The following is a 17482-nucleotide window of genomic DNA, read 5'->3' as shown; positions in this document are numbered from 1 at the left end:
TCACTGGATTTCGCAGATGAGTGGCAGCAGCGTCTAATGAGCTCCAAACAAAAGCAGGGAATGAAAGCCTTCTAGTTCACTTACCACATCACTTCCATTTGCTTTATTAATAAAAGATATTGGAGGTAAATTCATTATAGATCATTATAAATGCTCTGTATAGAAAAAAGATGCATCAAGATGCATTGACAATTGTTTTATATTCACATCGCGGCCCTCTGAATTGTAATCTAATTGAATCGTGAGGTGCCAAGAGATTCCCACTCATAATAAACAGCATATCACTGTTGTCGGAACAAACCCTTGTATCTCCATTTTTGTCATTATATATATATATATATATATATATATATATATATATATATATATATATATATATACATATGTTGTAGTTTGAATGATATAAATATATTCTCTCCATTCATGTAGGCCATGTACATGTTCTATGCCCTGGCCGTGGTGTGTGATGACTACTTCGTGCCCTCCTTAGAGAAAATTTGTGAGGTAAACTGTTTATCAAATCTAGGTCGTGTTAACCTCATGCTAAACATTTTAGTGCATGCTTAAGGCTGCTGTAAACATTTTATTCTCTCCCCCTGCCTCCCTCTCTCTCACTGTGCTCTGTGTATGTGTTTCAGCGCCTGCACCTCAGTGAAGATGTCGCTGGAGCAACATTCATGGCAGCTGGCAGCTCAGCCCCTGAACTCTTCACCTCTGTCATAGGTAAAGTCTGCTGCTGTCCTGCTTACACAGTGTCATTCACAAGCTTCTGCTCTTTGTAGCAGGAAGACAGGAGGCACCTTGTGACTTTTACTGTGCTGTAACCTCTCCTCTGTAGGAGTGTTCATCACCAAAGGAGATGTGGGAGTAGGAACAATTGTGGGTTCTGCTGTTTTCAACATCCTCTGCATCATTGGAGTGTGTGGGATCTTTGCAGGACATGTATGTACCTGTCTTTTTGCATCTGCTGCACAGTGTATGCCACACCTACATATTCACCATACTTTAAGATTCACCATTAGCATTACCTGTCCACATATTAAGATGTTGTAACCTGCTGGCATGTCCAGGCTTCAATTCACTCCTTTAACTTTAGAGTTTTAACTTTGAGTTGTCTTCTCACAGTGGAAGGATGGACACAAGTATTGGATCCATCACAGAAACACTAATGGATTTTTTAGATCTGAAGCAAGAGTTGAGCTCGATTTTCTCCTATGTCTCAAAGATGAAAGCTTTAAATATTGTTTATCATATGGTGACAGTTTTGTTAGTGTACCAGGTCTTGCATGGTTGTTGGGAGACACATTTTCTTCATATCTTTATTTGAACTCCAGTTTTAGAAACTCCTGTTTTTTTCACACATCTTCTGTTGAGTTCTTCTTTGCTTATGCAAGTGAATTATTTTATATCTGCTCAGAAATATGTCCTAAAAATGAATAACTTGTGCTTAATGGACGTTTTGACTGAGAGCGGTATGGACTTTTAACAACACTCTGGAAAATAAAACTGTCAAATAATTTTTTTAGGAATCTTCATATCAAGAAAAACACTTCAATCAACATGTACGCCCAAATACTGGGAAATAGCTGTTTAAAGAAAACTTTTGAAGATATTAAAGTGACTCAGAAGTAACAGTAAAACTCTAACATAATTCAGAAAATTAAAAAAAACTCAAACGAAAAGGTTCCCTCATGACAGTTCCGGCTCTGAATGCTTTTCTCCATCTCTTTTTTGTTGTGTAGGCTACAGTATGAAAACATACATTGCTTGACAGTAATATATATATATAGACAGCTTCCAGTAGTCAGATCATTCACAGCACCAGCTGTGCACATGTTATGGCTCTGTAGGTAGTGCAATACACTATAGTGGGATATCCTTTCATCTGCTCCGTCTTCTTCATCATGCTCCACACTCATGTGAGTACAGGTGAAGCAGGATGTTGTGAAATTGACTTATGATCTTGAAGTACAAAGGCCTGAGTTTTGAGGCCCTTATTCATCCCTGCGCTCCATCTTTTCCTTTCATACGAGCACACGAACATAAATAAAGCTCCACACCCCCGCATGCTTGTACACACACAAGGACTGACCTCAAAGAGCTTGGATAGAGAGGAGCAAAGCTACAGGATGTGCAGAGTAGGTGCACTGTCAGCGTAGAGTTAAAACCACCTCAACAGCCTGGGGTCGCCATGGCAACGGCAAAAGCGGAGAGAGGTACCTGCGGTGGCGGCGCGCCATTTCCGCCGAGCTAATGCCGGCGGCTGCTTTTTATAGCCGGCACACACTTTTCACGTCAGCATGACACACTTCCAACATGGGCTTCTTTTCCTTCAATCACTGACAGGATCTGCACAGGAAGTTTGGCTTTACATGGTAAAGTCTGCTCTTTCCCCATGTCTCCTCACTGCCCACAGTCGATGGTCTTCCGATTGCATTTGTATCCCCGTGGGTTTGCATGCAAAGGTTTGTGGATAAGCCAAGCAAAAAATCCCCAAAACAGTCAGTGAATCTAGATTACACATTATGTAAGGTATAACGGCATGGCTAGCCACATATTCAAATCCTTTAATACAATCAGGTTTGAGTGGAGGTTGGGCAGTGAGCGCTGACCTTATCACTGAGATGTGTTGAACTGAACATCGTGACGTGATGTGTGCTGTGTCACACTTTAACTGTGCACATACACACGCTCCTACACTAATAGAGTGACTCAAGGCTTAAAAAGGATCTAGATTAAAATGATTACAGGGGTACGCAGGTATTACATTTCTGTTGTATAGTGTAATAAACAATAAAATATGAGCTTGAACAAGACAGATAAATGAGAGAAAAAAGCCTTTGCTGGACCTTGAAAAGGAAGCATCACTGACATGTGTGATGCTTATTGCAGACCATAGTGAAAAACTGAACTGCTTTTGGAGTTCTGCCATGCACTGCTGGACCTGTTTTAAACAGCAAGTGTAAGAAGAGGAAGGCATGTAGAGTACATTTCAAATATGTAAGGGGTTTGAAGTGTTGACAGAGGCTATGTAGTGCTGTGCAAAAATGAGTGACCACCCGTCATTCACCAGTCAAAACAGCCATTAAAAGGAAAAAAGGAAAATATATTTTGCTGTTGTCAGAACAAAACCTTGTATCTCCATGTATATTGTTTTTCAGTTTTGGACATAATCTGAAAATACCTGATGCCCTTTACATTGTTTTGCCCTTTGATGCCCTGATGCCCTTTACAAATTTCATGATGAACAGACAAAAGAAATAACCCAAACTAACATGGAAAATTTTCTGGTTCCATTGACTTACATTAAAATTCAAGCAGGTTTTTCCTTCTCCTGTAAAGTCACCATTTTGGTGATACGAGGTTTTATCCCGACAACAGTGAGATACACACACACACACACACACACACACACACACACACACACACACACACACACACACACACACATATATATATATATATATATATATATATATATATATATATATATATATATATATATACACACACACTTTTTTTTTGTAAATATTTTTCTTACTTTTTTTTGTAATTGTATTTTGCTTTCTTGTACTTGATGACTGTTTTGACTGGAAATGGAATAAACAAAAAGGTGTATCTGACAGCACTGTATTTGGCAAAGTATACAAAGAACAAGGCATTTAAAGTCAAGCTGAGGTATAGAAGGAGTTGAAGAGGTTCGTGGAGAATATAAAAATAGAAATCAGATCACTTATTTTGCTGTTGTGCTCCATATTCATGATACTATGGTTGCTGTCACTTCATGGCCCTTTCTGGTTTTACCTCCTTGCTCTTCTCCTCTGTACAGGCGGTGCGACTCTCCTATTGGACTCTAATGAGAGACTCCACATACTACACTATCTCAGTGACCACTCTCATTGTGGTGAGTAGAGGCTCTAGGTGCTTTCTGCTGCTCCTATTATGCCAGTTGGTCTTCTCATATAGGTGGAAAGGAGAAGGCAGTAACTTTCTCAGGGGGCCTGTAGCCAGCTCTGCACGTTTCTTTATTTACACACTATACATGTGTCTCTAAGGCAAAGCAATGGAAACATGCACATGTAAACTGAACAGCAAGCAATAATAACCTAATAAGAGGACGACTTTTACTAGGTATTTGGTTCATTGATTTTTACTATTTTGGTGTGCTATATAGCATATGATTAGCATTGCAAATTAGCTGAATACATGTAAAATCTCATAGCCTTTGGGAGGCTATGTATGTGTGTGTCTATGCACGATGCAAGCATTGCTAAAGGTTTAGTTGAAATACTTTAGTGAAGCTTCAGTGTTTCTATCAATGACTAGCTTTAACATTTTTGGAAAAAGTGACCTGCCTGCCAGTGACATGGATGCGATCTGTTGACTCATTGCTTAAGTCTTAGCGCAATTGTGATAGTAATTCAGACACTCGGAAAGCAGCAGTCATCATCCAGTTCTTCTTAAAGGGTTCAAGGCTGCATTTTATTGCCCTCTGGTGGTAGGTTTATCTCAGTGCATCTGTTGCAGGTTTTCAGTCCAGTGTTTTCTTACTGCCCTGCATATTTGACCGTTTGTCCTGCTGTAACATGCCCATTTTGAACTGCAGGCCTTTTTTTAGTAACATAATAAGTTTAGGTAGGTGTTTTAGGTGCTAGGAGAACATTGGAATATTCAGTGTACATGCACTTCATCCAGGATTGAGAGACACTACTTTAGTCTATCTTCTATTAAAGACCGTTTCTCTATTCTTTTTCAGTTTATCTATGATGAGAAAGTGACATGGTGAGTATTTTAAGTTGTTATGTTATAGGAGAGGGAACCTTTTTGCACATCAGACTGCAACGTCATGATCGGCTTTTCTGTGCTTCAACCCCAATTCCAATGAAGTTGGGACGTTGTGTAAAACATAAATAAAAACAGAATACGATGATTTGCAAATCCTTTTCAACCTATATTCAATTGAATACACTACAAAGACAAGATATTTAATGTTCAAACAGATGAACTTTACTGTTTTTTGCAAATATTCACTCATTTTGAATTTGATGCCTGCAACACATTCCAAAGAAGTTGGGACAGGGGCAACAAAAGACTGGGAAAATTGAGGAATGCTCAAAAAACACCTGTTTGGAACATTCCACAGGTGAACAGGTTAATTGGAAACAGGTGAATGTCATGATTGCGTATAAAGGGAGCATCCGTGAAAGGCTCAGTTGTTCACAAGCAAGGATGGAGTGAGGTTCACCACTTTGTGAACAACTGCGTCAGCGAATAGTCCAACAGTTTAAGAACAACGTTTCTCAATGTGCAATTGCAAGGAATTTAGGGATTTCATCATCTACAGTCCATAATATCATCAAATGATTCAGAGAATCTGGAGAAATCTCTGCAAGTAAGCAGCAAGGCAGAAAACCATCATTGAATGCTCGTGACCTTTGATCCCTCAGGCAGCACTGCATTAAAAACTGACATCATTCTGTAACGGATATTACCACATGGGCTCAGGAACACTTCAGAAAACCATTGTCAGTGAACACAGTTCATCGCTCCATCTACAAGTGCAAGTTAAAACTCTGCCATGCAAAGTGAAAGCCATATATCAACAACACCCAGAAACGCCGCCGGGTTCTCTGGGCCTGAGCTCATCTGAGATGGACTAACGCAAAGTGGAAAGGTGTCCTGTGGTCTGACGAGTCCACATTTCAAACCAGGGCAAAGAGGAAAGGTACTGTCCGGATTGTTATCATCGCAAAAATTCAAAAGCCAGCATCTCTGATGGTATGGGAGTGTGTTAGTGCCCATGGCATGGGTAACTTGCACATCTGTGAAGGCACCATTAATGCTGAAAGGTACATACAGGTTTTGGAGCAACATATGCTGCCATCCAAGTAACGTCTTTTTCAGGGACGTCCTGCTTATTTCAGCAAGACAATGCCAAGCCACATTCTGCACGTGTTACAACAGCGTGGCTTCATAGTAAAAGAGTGTGGGTACTAGACTGGCCTGCCTGCAGTCCAGACCTGTCTCCCATTGAAAATGTGTGGCGCATCATGAAGCGCAAAATACGACAACGGAGACCCCGGACTGTTGAGCAACTGAAGTTGTACATCAAGCAAGAATGGGAAAGAATTCCACCTACAAAGCTTCAACAATTAGTGTCCTCACTTCCCAAACACTTATTGAGTGTTGTTAAAGGAAAGGTGATGTAACACAGTGGTAAACATGCCCCTGTCCCAACTTCTTTGGAACGTGTTGCAGGCGTCAAATTCAAAATGAGTGAATATTTGCAAAAAACAACAAAGTTTATCTGTTTGAACATGTCTTTGTAGCGTATTCAGTTAAATATAGGTTGAAAAGATCTGCAGTTCATTGTATTTTGTTTTTATTTATGTTTTACACAACGTCCCAACTTCATTGGAATTGGGGTTGTAGATGTTTCCTGATATTGTTATGGTGATGGTTCATTTTTCAGCAATTGTGTAAAGTAACATGTATGTGTTTTAATTAGTGATCATCTGTTATGTATTTTAAGGTACGAGTCTCTTGTCCTCATCCTGATGTACCTCGTTTACATTTTAATAATGAAGTAAGTAATGGATGTTTTTTGCAATCTAAATTAGCTGAATTGTATAGCATAGTAATGGCATATGATCACTATCATATCAAAACCATTTAACTACATTCTTTTCTGAGTTTACAATACTTGCATTAACTTTATTTTTTTTTCTGTTTCTGTATATAAAATTACCTGCAAAACATAGTGACAGCATTTTTCACCTGCACCTGTTTTTACCGGTCAGGTGTAACTCGCGTGTGGTGCATTACATTGAGCGGAGGAAGCGGAAGAAGAACTCCAGTAACCTGGGCAACGGCACAGCCAGCAACACTGATCTGGATGATGGCTGTGATGCTACAGCTGTGCTCCTCAAAAAAGGTAATGAGTATAGCAAATGTAAAGATCTCTCTATCTGTAGTTCCTATGATCCTCATTTATTACTGGTATTGTGTAAGTGTGATGGAGAGGTTTTGTGTATAACAGGATTCTCTTCTGCATTCCTCCCATGTGTAGCTAACTTTCACAGAAAACCCTCTGTACTGATGGTGGATGAACTGCTGTCTGCATATCCACACCAACTCTCTTTCTCTGAGGCTGGCATGAGGATCATGATCACTAGCCACTTCTCTCCACGCACACGCCTCACCATGGCTTCCCGGATGCTCATCACTGAGGTCAGGACACACACATGCATACACACGCAGAATTTAGAGACCATCATTCATTCATTTACTTTCCATTCAAAATAGCCATTAAGTAACAAGTCATACATTTTTCAGATTCAGGAAAAAGGAGAATCATATATATATATATATTTGTTTCCTGCTGGAAGTAGTCTGCTTACACTGCATGGTTACACTGCTTGTGCCAAAACAGTACATGGTTCTGAAAAACATCTACAGTGATGCTATGGACCATGACTGTGAGACACGAACCTGCTGGTATGCGTGCGTCTTTAGCTGTCAGATAGTTTCTTGTTAACAAGCTGTTTCAATATCTTCAGCTAACATGGCTAATCTGGCTTTTTGCTTGTAGTTATTTTTACCTATCCATTGTTTATCACCCTGTAGATGTTAGCTGACCTCACTGTACTCTGGTAGTTGTGAAGGAATTCTTCCATGAAGAACGTATATACTTTGTTCAGCTTGGACACTGTTGTGTGTTTGGTGTGCACCAGCAATTCTGGACACATCCTTGAATTTCAATCTCAGCAACTATGACAGATATAAAGTCACCTGGTATGCTGCAGTGATACGAATGCCATTGTTTTTGAAGTTTATTATAAAGTGTTTACAACCGTTTCTTGAGAAAATTTGCTTTTATTACATTTTATTATTTATTTTTTTGCTTTCAGTTTTTCAATTCTGCAGCCTGTCACGATTGGCTCCTCCCACTCCATGTGCTTTTTGTTTTGGTTTTGCCCCTGCCTTTCATGATTCCGCCCCTGATTGTGTCCACCTGTTTTCCACCTGACCCTCGTTTTCCCTGTGTATTTAAGCCCTGTGTTTGCCCCTTGTGTTGACTGGTTTTTGTTTGAATCTCTGTCTGTGTTGTTGGTGTTTTCTGCTGTTGTGCTTGTTTTGTTGAATTCTGGTGTCTGTCATGTCTGCCCCCCCAGTCTATCCTTATTGGCTCTATGACCCTGGACTGTCTTGACCCTGATTTTGTATGTGCCCTTAATATATCTCGCTTATCTCTGCACATGCGTCCGCCTCCTCGCTCTCCGTTACACAGCCCCGTTCGAACTGGATTAGCTTCACATGGGGAGGTGCAATTACAAGTGAGATCCATTATTTTAATCCAGTATGAATCTGCCATGTCAGTAATTTTCACAAGTAATAATTCCAAAGCAAATTACCTTCTATAATTCGTCAAATTCACAGCTCCTTCAGCAATAACAGTACTGTTCAAATCAGCCTCACAGCAAAAAGGGAGAAAAGGAGACGAAAGGGAGATGAAGCTAACCAAGACTAGCTGAAATTAACGTAGTTCTGTTATGCTTAAGTTCAAAAGAAGACTAGTGTAATCTATAACATTTTTGTTATATCTGCTTAGAAGAAGAATAAAATTAAATAACTGAAGATACCTCTTACTAGTGTGTTATGTTCGGTGCTGTTTGTTAAGTTAAATTAGGCCAATTTATTAGCCTAATGCTATTCTGTCTAATATTAACTGGTAGTTTGCTTTTGTTGCTTGTTTGTTTGGATCTGTTTAATGCAAATTTTACTGCTTAAATGAACAATCAGGCTATGATGTACTGATCCAGGTCTGTCTTAGGTAAGTTACACAGATCATTTATCCTGTATGAATAAGCCAGTCAAATCCCATACAAATTACATTACAGCACCCCTTCTGGTAAACTAATCCAGCTTGAATATGGGTTTAGAAGCTGGTTGCATTTTCTACTGTTCACAATCCAAGAAATCCTAAACACATTAAATGATGTTGAGGTCTGGTCTGGTTTTGAGAACACCAGCAGCATATCAGAGTTTTTGGTTTATCTGTGTTGTATTTCAGAGTATTGTTTTATCTGTGTTTGTGTATGCTTGCAGAGGCAGCGTCTGATAAACAGTCGTTTTAGTAACGGGGACTCAGAGGTAACAGTAAAGATCCCTGGCAGGCGAGGGGTGGAGAATGGTCTGGTGAGCGTTGAACGAGGTCTGAATGGCCGCAGAGGTGGTCACCATGATGATGACAGGGGCGGGGCAGATGCTGGTACGGACACAGAGAATGAGAACGAAGATAACGAGAACAACGAGAATGATGGGGAAGAGGAAGAGGAAGATGACAATGAAGGGCCTTTTGTTCCCTTCCACTGCCCAGGTAGACTTAATGATGTACTTGCTGCATATGCACTCAAAATTTCAATAAAGTATGTTTGTTAGGATGTAGGGGTAGACAGCGTGTCAGTATGTTATTGTTATTGTTATAAAATATCCTGGGAATCGTCAGTAATTCTAAAACACTGAACTGCTTTTTGAATGAGGCACAAAACAGGGCACCAAGTCAGTACAGAGGACATTCACATAGATCAGTATTTTATTTCACTGAATTGAAAAAACTAAACTTGGTGCTCATAGTTTATTGTAGCCGTTTGTAAACATGGCACTACTGTTTTGCTGCTTTTTTGTCTATTTCAACTTCTCAAATCCCAGAGAAATCCCAGAAAAAAAGTTGCATGTTGTATATCATGGAAATGCCTTTAGGTATCATGACCTTAGATTTTTGCACATCACCCACACTTATAAAAAAGGATCTTGTAATAACATAATATTAAAACACACCAATCATAATATGTTCAAACTTCAATTTTTTAGACCTTTCTTTTATGCTTATATACATGGTCTGTGTATGTATCTATGTGTGTGTGCACAGCGGGGGCATGCAATAAGCTGAAGTGGCTGATAGCGTGGCCGCTGAGTCTGCTGCTGTTTTTCACTGTGCCCAACTGTGCCACGCCCCGCTGGGAACGCTGGTTCATGGTCACTTTCATCAGCTCCACACTCTGGATTGCCGGACTGTCCTACATTATGGTGTGGATGGTGAGAGCATCTATTTCCACTTTCAGTAAATGGCACTTGTTCAGTGCAGTAATTCCTTTTGTTCCACCAAAGCAACTGACACCCCCTCTCCCCACAGGTCACAGTTATCGGGTTCACGCTGGGCATTCCAGATGTCATCATGGGCATTACGTTCTTGGCTGCAGGGACCAGTGTCCCTGACTGCATGGCAAGCCTTATAGTGGCAAGGCAAGGTGAGCACAGCAGATAACTGCCTGAAAAATAAATACAATGAATAATTGGTAAAACTGAATATAGAGAAGAAGACAGAACAAACGTTGGCGGCAGAATAAAGAGAGGAAGGCAAGAGGCATATTAAGAGGAACCGCACTTGATCTCCCTAAACCCAACCTTCAATCAGACTTTTTTTCCCTCTTAAATAACCAAAATATTTATAAATAATTCAACTTTTTTAATTGTTTGCAGTGGCCCAAATTCCTTGTTCCTTGTACTTGTAGTTCTTCTTTGGTGATATTTTATTTACATCAAACCTCTCTCTCTTTCTGTGTTGTTTGCAAGGCCTGGGTGACATGGCAGTGTCTAATTCCATTGGCAGTAATGTGTTTGATATCCTTGTTGGGTTGGGTCTGCCCTGGGCCCTTCAGACTCTGGCTATAGACTATGGTTCAACTGTAAGTAGCTAATATAATGTGATCATTTACTCATTTAATAATCTTGTCCGAAATCCTGTATAGGATTCTCTCCCAAGGGTTATATGCTGTTTTACGTGAACATATGTCATATTTTCGGTGAAATATGGCCCAATATAGTTCTATTTACATGTTTAGCACTTAGAAGACACTCCTACCCAGAATGTTACAGAAGTATTTTGTCAGTGCTGATACATAAACATACAGACACACACAGAAAACAGAAAGTGGACTATCCCCCCTGTCATTCCCCATAATTCGGACAGCTTCTCTTTAACAACGCACAGAGGACACACTGAGAACCTTCATTTTTTAACTAGAGCAACCCCTCTCTATCTTTCCACTAGCAGCAAACACACTTTCCTTTGCTGTGTTCAGCAGCGAAAGAGCGGGACAGAGTGAGCAGAAGAAAACAGATTGAAAAAATGGAAGAAATGGGGCATATCCAAGAGAAACATAGCTTTGTGTGCACCTGCTGGACAGCTTTGAGTTCCCATCTGACCCAGATTGAACACACATGTTGAGAACATTTCACTGCCCCACTAAGACAAATACGGGAATACAGAGGGGTTTTGCTGACAGTCTGTTTTGAAGAGAACTACAATTCTCCCTAAAAATGCTTAGTTCTTTTAGAAGTAACTTGACATTTTGCTGTCAGCTGCTTAATGTCTCATCCACTTGAACCACCATTAAAATAGCATTATTTCTGTTGAGCATTTGCTTTTCATTGTTACATCTAATGTATATTAGTTATATTTAGTTTGTAATCTAATTGTTACATAGTCACAAACATTTTCACTAGATGCCATGTTTTCATGGATTTTATTATTTGACCTCTAGAGGGCAGTAGTATTTGCACTGCCTTCGGGTCACGTCACAGCCTTTTAATGTTAGCTCTTCTAAAGGAAAGAAATGAATGTTTTTAGAATTGTACTGGGCAGATGTGCATGTGTGACCTATAGCTTAGATGCAACCACAACACATCAGTTATGTGATGTAGTGGTATAAAAATGCACTGGTAATTCAACTCAACTCAACTCAATTCAACTTAGGAATTATAAATATATTAATATTTAATGTGTATTACACTCAAAACAGTCCTATTTTTACACAATACAAAAGGAAATGTGCTTTTATTGGCTATATTCCACTACTGTGTAAGTCTTTATGTGCATGTATTTTTTTTAATAATTAGAATTGTGCTAGAGTAATCAAATGTAGCAGAAATGTAAATTCATAATCATTAACAAACCTCTAATGTAATGTGTGTATATATATATATATATATATATATATATATAAAATATTTTTTTTTTATTAGATTCATCTGAACAGCAGAGGTCTCATTTTTTCTGTTGGACTTCTCTTGGCATCTGTGTTTCTCACGGTAAGCCTCAAACATGATATCCTTTGTATGGTCTTATAGCAGTTTTGGTCCTGGTCAAAAGACATGTTTTGTTGACTGTAATTTTGTAAGTGAAAATAAGTTACCACATCCTCTATGGCAAACACACTTTTGTGTATTTTAATGCACATTTACTGTTTGTTTGCTGTTGTATGTTTTATTTAACATATTGAAAAAGTAAAATAACATAACACGTGGCCTGTGTAAAGGTTATGGCACTTTTTATATTATGTCTTATTTTTATATTATGTCTTTTCCAATATATTACACTCAGCAAATAAAATTGTGCACTAAAATATTTAAATTTATTCCCTATAGAGTATGTGTTAATGTATTTTTACTTAGAAAATCAACAAAATATGTCATTTTACCTGTTTACGCTTAATGACTGTATGTACTGGTGCTATATGTGAAAGTCTTATACCCATTTTCTGCAATTGCATTTCTCTAAGAAGGAAAATGAAGTCATTACACTACAGTAAAGTCCCCCTCCGCCACCCTCTCTTTTAGGTTCTGGGTGTGCATCTGAACAAGTGGACCCTGGACAAACGTCTGGGCTTCATGTGTCTCCTGATGTATGCCGTTTTCCTGTGTTTCTCCATCCTCATTGAATTCAACGTCTTTATTTTCGTGAATCTGCCCACCTGCCATTGACACCACTCCTGTCCATTACTACCCTCTCTTTGTCTCTCGATCGGTCCCGTGAGGACTCAGACGCTGGTCCTCCGTCTGAGGAAGATCTGATCTGTCCTTCGTGAAAACTTAATTTATCGATCCTGTAATTCCTCTCTTTTTTTGCGATGGCAGTGGAGCCCTGGGTCAGTGGCTTTGGCCTGTAGAGAGGGCAAAGGAGCGAAGCATGGATCTGTTCAAGGATGCAGACTTCTCAGTCAGGACAGGAAGGTGAACCAAGATGACTACTGCCTAGTTTGATGTGAAAATAAGGGGTTTTGAATATTTTCTATGGATATGAAAATACTGAATTATTATTGTAATATGATGAAAATAATCTCTATTATCTTTTATGATTACATTTGTTTACTAGCTGCTAAACTGGCTGAGAAAAGGCTGGACTGACGATTTGCCACGATGTACTGAGTACTTCTTAAGATGATAATCATCTAAACTATGGTTATAAATATTGATATAATAATGCATTCATGATTTTGAAAGATTTCTTAAGCGATTACTTTGGGATTAGCCAAAAAAAGGTACTGGTGACCTGTTGTATATACTTATGGACAGTACTGATGTGGTTACCCAGGTGACTGGAGATTCCTCTCTTATCATGGGCATTATCCTTGACACCTAGTTCAGTCCTCCCTCCCCAGCTGTGTCTGGATGCCAGGGATTGTTTGGAGGGATCACTTTTGAATATGTTAAATGAGAATATGTTTACTTTCTAGAGTAGAAGATTAAGAGAAGGAAATATCGAAAGGTTGCTGTACACAATGGTGAAATGGTCCATATCTGATAATTATGTTTCCAATTAACAAGCTCTGGACTGGTATTTTTTTTTTCTTGAGGGTCTTGGGGGACTTTTTGAATAGCAGTGGTATGGGCGTAGATGCAAATAAATTGGGTCAGAGCTGTAGTTCTCTTGCCAATAGTAATGTATTTATGTTTAAAGTGAGAATATGCTGACCCTGGTATAAGGGACATGTAAAAAGATGTTTACAAATTATTTGTTTTGTCTCTATTACTCTGTATATATTGACGCAGAGATTCTTCTATTTAATAATTTATTGAACTATTTATGCACATTAATTTCCTCTTGCGGTCCTAAAAAAAAAAAAAAAAAAAAAACAGCTGTCCCAAAGAAGAGACCATTTTGGAGTTTCAGCCAAGCTATGTCACTTTATCTTTCAAAGCTTTGTGTCACCTTTTTTTAAGTAGAACTCTTTCAGCACATCAGAGTGGTTTGGCCACTGATAGGAGTAACCACAGTACATGTTTGTTTATCCCAGTGTTTCTGCTTTTTAATAGACAGTAACGTTCACAGGAATGGTGAAAGGACAAAGTGAATTGCAAACCCAAATAGCTGATTAGCGGGAACATATCCTGATAAAATGAAGCTAACCTCTTCTGATGGTTGGATTTTTAGAGAAACCTATCGGAACAGTCCATCCAAAACGGATCCCTTGATTTTATGCAGATATTCCACTCTGGTCTCGGAGCTTTCTGCGATTACTAGACTTGAAGTTATGAATGGGTTTTAGAGAGCACAGCTGAATAATATCCACAACCCTGTAAGTTATGGAAGCTCATCTGTTCGGACTGTTTTCACAGAGCCTAATTGGCTACCTTCATCATATCTGGAGACGCCACCAGGATTTATTTCAGAATCTCAGATGAATTTCACTACCATGCGCTCTGAGAACTTTGAACTGTGGTACAACATTGATCGCATACACTTTTGAGCTTTGACTTGCGGTACTTTATCTCGTCTGAAGGCTTTAGAAAGCTGCCGTGATTTGGATTTTGTGGTTCTCAAAGCCCTGGTAGCACACAGAACATCACACAAGTCTCCATGTCAGAAGGCACATCACATGAACATATGTGTTTTATGCACTGACCAATTCACTCGGTCTTACTGATCATATCTTACCGGTAGAGTTTAGCTACTAGAAACTTATACATAAAACTCAGCAAAGTATTTTTATCACAAAAAAAAAACTGTTTGTACTTTGTAATGCAAGATGTTTCAAACTGTTCTCTGCTTTAAAATTTAGGATGTGCGTCAAAAGAATCAATATGTACATACTTTAGCTCATAAAGCTAATTTCCAGTTTGTCGGCTCACTGTTGATTTTTAATAGGTTTTCTTTTTGTATATTTAGTCGCAGTTTCTGTAGAACCTTACTTTTGCTATTAGGATAGAGCATCAAAACGTATTTTTAGCTCCACTGAAATCACTTTGCCATGATGATAAATATGTTGGTACCTTTATCACTCTGGAAATATACACAAGGAGACATATTAAACATAATTCCAAAAATGCAACAGCAGTATTAGTAATAGGATGTGCCACTTCTACTTAATGTAAAACTTGGTTTATTCAAGATAGAATGTATAATATGGAACTGTTATTCTTGGATAATAAGGGTTGCTTAGTATTAATTAGTTGCTTCATTTTGCTGTTTTGTAGATGGTTATGTATTTAGAAGATTATTTAAATAATTGAGGGAAAACAGGGTTCCTGATAGAAGTCCACTTGATTTGTAATGCAATAATAATCATTATTAATGTGTACATATTATCTCTTGTTAGTCCTGGAAAAGACACCATACACTTTACAGAACAATATAGCTTACGTACATAACTGTCAGTAATGGAGCTGATTTTAGTGAAATGTGTTCACTCTTTGCTTTACATTATATTTAGATGAGAGCAGCAGCTTTGATATTCAAAAGCAACACATTTGGCTCCTAATGAAGCACTGCAATGGCACAGCCTTCAAAATGCCCCAGTAAAACCGCTTGATTTCTTGGAAAAAGCAATGGCTATATTCAGATTTGTGGTTGAATCACTTCATTTAGCACAAATGTTTTGTCTTTAATGGTACACTAATACTGTTGTCTTATTCAGTGCATAATGGCCAGTTTCAGTCAAAGAAAGCATTCAGGCATGTTTTGTGCTGCTGTTCCTTTGTATGCACAACCATGACACCATTTATGAGCAAGGGCAAGCACAAGTGATTAGCCCACACTTATGGGTAGAACATTTTTCCACATATTCCCCACTCAGATGCTCATATCTGCTGGTGTTCTTTAATGGGTGAGAGCAATTAAAACACAAATGTGATATTTACAGGGTGATGCATCGCTGATGTACATATATACATACGTGTAAATGTATTTATATTTTTTGTCTTAACCTGTATATCTGTTGACTATATTTTCATAGATACTGTATGATGTTTGGGTCCTCATTTCTGTTGTGTTTTGATTAAAACGCCCTTTGGTTTGCTAATTCGCATGAGGATATTTTAATATAAGAACCTACTTATGTTTATTATGATATAATTGGTGGACACTGATGAGACAGCTGTGAAATTAGACCTCTTAGAACATTGCATGTTTTATTTTTTTCAGGGGAATACTGCTGGATCTTTGATTCTTCAATGATGGTAACAGTAAATGTTTAAGTCAGCATTAATGGTTTACTACACATTTCAGAGAACTTGAGAAAGAACTGTTGGCTTTATGTACTGAAATATTTTGTTCAGGTGTTTCAAGTGTATATCAGAGTACATTTTTGCTACTCAAGCATAAATAAAATGATCTTTGCTAAGGCCAAAGACCTACTGTTCTGTTTTTTTACACATTATTATCCTTTATCCCACTGTGTGTGTGTGTGTGTGTGTGTGTGTGTGTGTGTGTGTGTGTGTTTACAACCATTAAACTACAACCTTTTTTAACTTATATTTCAGCATTCTATAGAGAACAAGAGAATATGGCTTATGGCATTTTCCTGCAAATTTTTGTACACAATTTCAATTTGCTGAGTTTAACATTTTGGAAGAAAATAAAACATACAGTATACATTGTGCCATAACCTTTGCACAGGCCATGTTCTTTGCCCAATGAGTTAAGCAAATATAAAGCAAAGTAAAAAGTAGTTGTGCACCGAAATGTGCAAGTGTGCTCTCTGTAAAGGATGTGTTCACTACAAAATCAACAAAATCTACTGCTATTAGAATTACTTTTATTTAAAGGAGCCGTGTGTAAAATTTGTAGTTTAAAACATTTCAAAATGAACTAAAATTGTCAACAGAATGTGAAGAAAGAACATTTTTGATGTTGTCAGTCATCTTTCTCATGGGTTGCAGAGATATCAACCGAAGCTAGCATGCTAACCAGTTAGCCACACCAGCCCATTCTTTTACCTCATGAGTCAATGTAGTGTCAAATAAAAGAAAATAAGTTACACATATAGAAGCAAAACAGGAGTTAACGCTGGGGTTGCTTTTAACCGTTGGAGACATCCTGACGAGTAAAGGAATGAAGCTTTATGCTGAACTCGCAACGTTTCTTTTAGACTGGTAAGTAAACGGGAAGGAGTGAAGGAGGAGGAAGACGGACTGTGTGCTGGATGAGTTCGACGGGTTGCGTCATCTTACATATTGCTAGTTTAAAAAATAAATAAATGAAAAAGAAAGAATGGATGAATTCATGAATGGATTAATAAGATACAAGTCATATTTCAAAACATTTAGAAAACTAAGACAGAGCCATGTTTTCCTGTTAGTTCACTGCTATCTCATCGTGTTTATAGCAATAGTAGTTGACTGCTGTTCAGTACATTTGCCC

The 17482-nt window shown here is 38.4% G+C and overlaps 1 protein-coding gene across 1 annotated transcript in view; it reads left to right on the top strand.

The window, feature by feature from the left end:
* Positions 1 to 16465, top strand: part of slc24a3 (solute carrier family 24 member 3) — a 93004-nt gene extending 76539 nt beyond the window's left edge. Inside the window, exons 4-17 of the mRNA XM_017722617.2 lie at positions 430 to 504; positions 639 to 723; positions 839 to 942; positions 3830 to 3904; positions 4757 to 4782; positions 6533 to 6586; positions 6801 to 6934; positions 7070 to 7230; positions 9109 to 9379; positions 9932 to 10098; positions 10196 to 10310; positions 10636 to 10748; positions 12088 to 12153; positions 12682 to 16465. Of these exons, the coding sequence (XP_017578106.1) occupies positions 430 to 504; positions 639 to 723; positions 839 to 942; positions 3830 to 3904; positions 4757 to 4782; positions 6533 to 6586; positions 6801 to 6934; positions 7070 to 7230; positions 9109 to 9379; positions 9932 to 10098; positions 10196 to 10310; positions 10636 to 10748; positions 12088 to 12153; positions 12682 to 12825 (1590 nt within the window). The 3' untranslated portion in view covers positions 12826 to 16465. The remainder of the gene's footprint in view (positions 1 to 429; positions 505 to 638; positions 724 to 838; positions 943 to 3829; positions 3905 to 4756; positions 4783 to 6532; positions 6587 to 6800; positions 6935 to 7069; positions 7231 to 9108; positions 9380 to 9931; positions 10099 to 10195; positions 10311 to 10635; positions 10749 to 12087; positions 12154 to 12681) is intronic.
* Positions 16466 to 17482: the final 1017 nt, after the last annotated feature.

This window comes from Pygocentrus nattereri, chromosome 5 (assembly GCF_015220715.1).
Source record: "Pygocentrus nattereri isolate fPygNat1 chromosome 5, fPygNat1.pri, whole genome shotgun sequence".
In the NCBI taxonomy this organism is placed as follows: Eukaryota; Metazoa; Chordata; class Actinopteri; order Characiformes; family Serrasalmidae; genus Pygocentrus; species Pygocentrus nattereri.
Note: the sequence above shows the minus strand (reverse complement) of the source record. Positions and strands in the feature narration are given on the sequence as shown.